The following is a 5,656-nucleotide window of genomic DNA, read 5'->3' on the forward strand; positions in this document are numbered from 1 at the left end:
TCGGCCATGTTGTGGTTTTGAATGAGGAAGAAGCGGGAGAGATTATCGTTTCTGTTTCTTTGCAGCATTTTTTTCTAATTCAGATTGTTTTGAGAGGGATATCATGAGGTGAGAACCCAGAGGAATGTAGTCGAAGACAAAAATACAGGTAGAAAGTTCAGTAAAACCAAGTCAAATAACCGTTAGCATAAAGATAATTTCTGGGGACCTCATCGTTGTGTTCGCCTAGCTCAGCGATAGCTAGCTGGGTCAGCCTGCTAGCCAGCCTTAGTTAGCTTAGCCTAGCTAAACTACCGGAGAGTCGGAATTGATCCCACACTCTACTTAGCGTAGCTACTCAGCTAGCTAGTTAGCTAGCCAGCTACACAGAATTTGGTTATGCGAATTACGGGTAGTAGTAACGTTAGCCAGAGCTTTGGACTGCGTTGGAAGGCTAACGTTAACTAGCATTTATTTTATTTGCGCCACCAACAACTTTTACACATTTTTCAACGACGTTAATTGGTGTTAAGCTACCCTTTGACTCCGCGAAAACATGTTTAATAAACTGTACGAATGGATTGGAACGGGGATTGCCAGCCTCCGGAACGGAGCGCCTGCCAACGATCAGGAAGAGGGAGTTCAGCAAGATGGGCAGATCAGAAGAAAGAGACCGATAAATTGGTAAGTGCTTTGGTGATGTAGAAAGTAATAATTGGTGTAACTAGTTGGTCATCTAACGATAGCAGTAATATGTTGGGTGGTTAGAGGCTGTCTATAGTAGCTGTGCTCGTCTACAACACCACCGCTAACCGCTTAAGTCGTTCAGTTTACTGGGAACTCCGTTAGAGCCTATACGGTCTATGGTTGGAGCTAGCTAGCAGACCAGCTTGATGATGGAAAATATCGCTCTTCAACTAATTTGTTCCAAACACGCGTAGAGACTACATGTATACATATTATCTGAATAGCTGATGTTAACTACCTCGATAAATCACAGAAGCTAGGTACGTTAAGTTACGAAATGAGTCTGTCCAGCTGGACGCATTCCCATGCGATATTGCGAGCCATGTTAAATTGAGTTGACTGATTTGCAGAGTCTAGATTAATCTAAGTTATGCTTGCTCACTTTACCGTAAAACAGTTTGAGCCTCTAATGTTGGTCGATTGCACTAGCTAGGAGCTGTGTCATTTTCTTTGTGCAGATTAGCTGCATTTCCTTGCCACTATGCTGTGAACTACTGTACAGATTCTCGAATATGTCTGTTTGCTCCAAAGTGTGGAAGACGGAGAGGCTGTTCTTCAAGAAGAGGCAGCGGTGAAGAAATTCAGAATGGGTGAGCCGAGGCTCCTTCATTTGGTTCCGGGAAAAAGTGCAACTCACTTTGGGGGCACTCAATCAGGCTAAAATGCATGGTAACCTATATGAGAGTTTATGTTGTTTGATTAACCAGAATGGGAGATTAACCAGAATTTGATTAACCCCAGAATTTGATTAACCAGAATTGAGACGGTTGACCCATATTTGACCCCTCACCTGATCTAAAGACACATAACTTCAAAAATAAAACGGAATGGTTATCTTATTATCAGAAACCTCTCAAACGAGGTTGTCCAGAATTTCAATACTTTTGGTCCAAAATTAATAAATATGCGAATTTCATGTATAAAAAGTAACACTTGTTGTTGTTACACTTGTGTGCCATATGGCACTCTTGGGACTGAAAGGGTTAAGGGATTGGTGTCTGAAACCAATAGGTGTATACACCCAGGTTTTCCACCCTGATTACAAGGACCACGGTCATGAATAAAGTATCGAGACTATTACTGAGTGTATTGCTGGTGATGTGACTGATCGCCCCCCTTTCTCTCAGGAGACTGGATAGACACGGTGAAGATGGCTGCCCAGGGTGTGAAGACCCAGAGCTCCAGCATGGCCTCCTGGGTAAAGAGCAGCGTGGGCCCCTCCCTCAGCAACATCCTGCCGGCCTCGCCTGGCCCCCCACCCCTGCCTCCCCCTCCAGAGCCCTCGCCCCGCCCTGCCACACCCTCCTGGGCTGAGTCTGAGGTACGTTAGCTCCCAGCCTGTTAGCACCGAGCTTGTTACCGTGTCCAGGGCTCCATACTAACTTTTTTCTCTGTTAGTGCTGGTGCCGCTGACTTAGCCGTCGCGTATCGATGCATGCCTTGAGGAACTAAAACTTTTTTTGGGGGGGGTATCATTTGCAGGGGGAATGAAAGAAGAAGGAGCAAATCATTTAAAAAGTTCGCTAACTTTGCATTCAAACTGGTACGACCGTAGAATTTACTAGCACCGCCGAGTAAACATCCGTAAAGTAGGAGAGCATCCACGCAAGCGTCAGTGCCAGACCTCCATAACAACATTCCCAGAGCCCGGCAGCGCTATACACAACATCGCTAACGTGAACCAAAATGCAAATCCTACATGTATACCGGCAGCCTCCAGGTGCGGGCGCTCTGCCTTTTAGCCCAGAGCTGGAGTAACTTTTCCCCCTCTTTCTTGCCTGCAGTTCCAGGTGCTCTCTTCTGCAACCCTCAGGGAGACTTTCGTCATGCCCTCCAGCACCCAGACATGGAAAAGCGGCAAATCAGGTCAGGCCTTGAGGCCATTCCTCACCTCCTATTTAACACAACAGTTTGTACAGCACTTTACAAGTACAACATGAGTGTGCCTTTTTTGTAATGTTATAATTATAATAATTTAATAAGTTGATTTTCTGAAAGTTGACACTGACGTGCTCTTGTTGTACTTGGGCGTGTAACTGATGTGTCCTGGTGTGGGAGTGTAGCTGCTTGTTGTGGGGTTGTAGCTGGTTGCATGTGGCCGTGCAGCTTGTTGTATGTGAGGGTGTTGTTGCAGGGGTGTAGCTGGTTGTATGTGGGGGTGTTGTTGTGGGGGTGTAGCTGGTTGTATGTGGGGGTGTTGTTGCGGGGGTGTAGCTGGTTGTATGTGGGGGTGTTGTTGTGGGGGTGTAGCTGGTTGTATGTGGGGGTGTTGTTGCGGGGGTGTAGCTGGTTGTATGTGGGGGTGTTGTTGTGGGGGTGTAGCTGGTTGTATGTGGGGGTGTTGTTGCGGGGGTGTAGCTGGTTGTATGTGGGGGTGTTGTTGTGGGGGTGTAGCTGGTTGTATGTGGGGGTGTTGTTGTGGGGGTGTAGCTGGTTGTATGTGGGGGTGTTTTTGTGGGGGTGTAGCTGGTTGTATGTGGGGGTGTTGTTGTGGGGGTGTAGCTGGTTGTATGTGGGGGTGTTGTTGTGGGGGTGTAGCTGGTTGTATGTGGGGGTGTTGTTGTGGGGGTGTAGCTGGTTGTATGTGGGGGTGTTGTTGTGGGGGTGTAGCTGGTTGTATGTGGGGGTGTATCTGACCTCCCCCCCCCCCCCCCCAGCAGACGCCCTGAGGATGGACTGCCCTGTCCCAGGCCCCCAGGCCTGCATCCCGCAGCAGGAGGCCCCCAAAACCAACGGGCACTCTGCCACACTGCCCCTCGCCCTCGCCCTCGCCCCCAGACCCTGCCCCTCCCCCCGTCTGGGCCGGACCCTGAACCTCACCCCCCGCCGATCCCCCAGGTCAGTCGCTCGGCAACACTCCCGCCACAGGAATCTTGGGAAAAGTCCCAGATTTGGGATCCTCCACACCTGTCTCTTCTGCCTGCAGTAACACCCTCAGGTCTCTGCCAATCTGGAGTCACCATCTGGATATGTACCTGGACTTCCCACACCTCTGTGTATTCTAGCCCAGCTTATTTTGTTTATCTAGAGTGTATCTCACGAAGCAATTTGCTGAGTTTGTAAAGTAAAACTTGGAACAGCTCTTTTTACTTTGATCTGTTCCTTGTCTTATTGTTCTGTACAGTTCTGTTCTCAGTGCAGTTATATGGGCATTTCTGTCATTTGAAAATGAATTTGTTCTTGAATTGAGCTGCTGGTACTTTGGGGCCTGTATTGGCAGCAGGCTGGAGGGGCTGGTTTTGGGGACTGCTAATGCCTGTTCTCCTTGGCGTCCCCCACGGCACCATTTCAAAATGAATGTCTTTTTTACCTGCAGTTCTGAAGGTTAAAAGTTAACTTGAGTGTGTATTTGATTTTAGTTGTAATAGAATGTTACAGTTCGTAGTCCAAAAAACCCGGATGAGAGTTAGGCAGATTACCCATGCTCTACAAAAAACTTGTATGCAAGATCAACCAAGAGGTCCGAACTGATGACTTCAAAGCCTAGGGAAAAATCGGCACTTGGTGCATTCCATTTGCTTACAATTGTGTCCTGTCCTTTATGAGCACTGGAGTCAAAAAAGGAAAGACTGGGTAGGTGAAAGCAAGTAAAGTAGTATTGCTGTCATGTTGCATCAAACTATCCAGCCTCTTTTTTGATCACTGCTCATGAAGGAGAGTACATTCTCTTCCTCATCACCATCAACTCCAGTATTTGGCCATCTGAAAAATACTGTTTTTGGCTTTTATCTTTCCTCCTTGGCATTATCCCTAAATGTCACAAAGAAAGTATCTTTGTTACTGACTGTTTGGCTAGCTAGCTAAGTTAGCTAAATGACCACGTTGTTGTGCACATCGTTGTCATCAAGCTAACGTTATTAATGAACAAGTGAAGTCGTTATTTCGAGGGTGATTAATAAGTCATGTAAGCGTTACAGTGCATTGAACGTATGCTACGAGTTTAACGTTACCTACACACTGTTTAATTTAATATGAAAATAATGTACGTACCAACAAGATGAGGTGATAACGCAGTTTGTCACAAGGTTAGTTAGTCTACTAAATAAGAAATGGTGGCTTGCTGGGTAACGTTGGCTGGTGATAGTTGTAAGAGTCAAGTGTTGAATGTCACTACGCACAATGAGGTTGAAGAACACTGATCTCAGACCTGCTGTGTTCCTATTTTGTTCATGTTTTAACCAACAGATGTTGCCGGTGAGCTTAAAAATACATTTAAATTATTTTTTCCTCAATGCGTTCGCCCGGCCAGGGGTCAACTTAGGCCCGACGGGTCGCTGGGCTTGCAATACACTGGTGGAAACTATGTAGCAGCTTTGAAATCCATGGTTAAGATATTAATGGATGTTATTTAACTTTTAATTTGATTTAATTAAAACTAAACTGGAAGAAACGGTAAAACTCCACCTGTGTCTTGAAAAGCCACCATGTTGGCTCTAGAACTGGTGTTAGGCCGGCTCTGCTGTGCGGTTTCCTCCTGTTTGCTATGTATGAATTAGGGGTGTGAACGCTTAAACGGTTAACTGAAACTGATTTGTAAACCGTTACAAAAAATTGATAACCGTTATTTCTTTTTTGAAGGTGAAATGGTAAGCTCAGTTTAAAATAAATGCACTTTCATCACTAGGCATATTATTACGGTTCTAAACTGGCAATCGTCAGTTGAATTGAATCGTCAACTGGCAATTGAATGCTACAGTATTAGAGTTATCAAATAATTTCTCTAGCTGTTGGTTGTCTTATGGCTTATTGGTCTTATTGTAACGTTATGCTGTTACTTAAGGTTTGCAGAAGATCCGTGTTTATTCGTTGACACGCAAATTCAAACTACCCGCAAACTAAACGTAGCTTTCCACTACACTGTATCTACAAATAAACAAAGCAATACATCTTTGGACAAAGCTTGCACTAAATATTACAATACGCTGTCCAC

The 5,656-nt window shown here is 45.6% G+C and overlaps 1 protein-coding gene across 1 annotated transcript in view; it reads left to right on the forward strand.

The window, feature by feature from the left end:
* The window catches only part of senp1 (SUMO specific peptidase 1), a 14,442-nt gene continuing 8,786 nt past the window's right edge, over positions 1–5,656 (forward strand). The window contains exons 1-5 of the mRNA XM_061256628.1: positions 1–663; positions 1,258–1,316; positions 1,854–2,047; positions 2,511–2,592; positions 3,384–3,564. Of these exons, the coding sequence (XP_061112612.1) occupies positions 536–663; positions 1,258–1,316; positions 1,854–2,047; positions 2,511–2,592; positions 3,384–3,564 (644 nt within the window). The 5' untranslated portion in view covers positions 1–535. The remainder of the gene's footprint in view (positions 664–1,257; positions 1,317–1,853; positions 2,048–2,510; positions 2,593–3,383; positions 3,565–5,656) is intronic.

The sequence above is a fragment of the Conger conger genome, chromosome 10 (assembly GCF_963514075.1).
Source record: "Conger conger chromosome 10, fConCon1.1, whole genome shotgun sequence".
Taxonomy (NCBI): domain Eukaryota; kingdom Metazoa; phylum Chordata; class Actinopteri; order Anguilliformes; family Congridae; genus Conger; species Conger conger.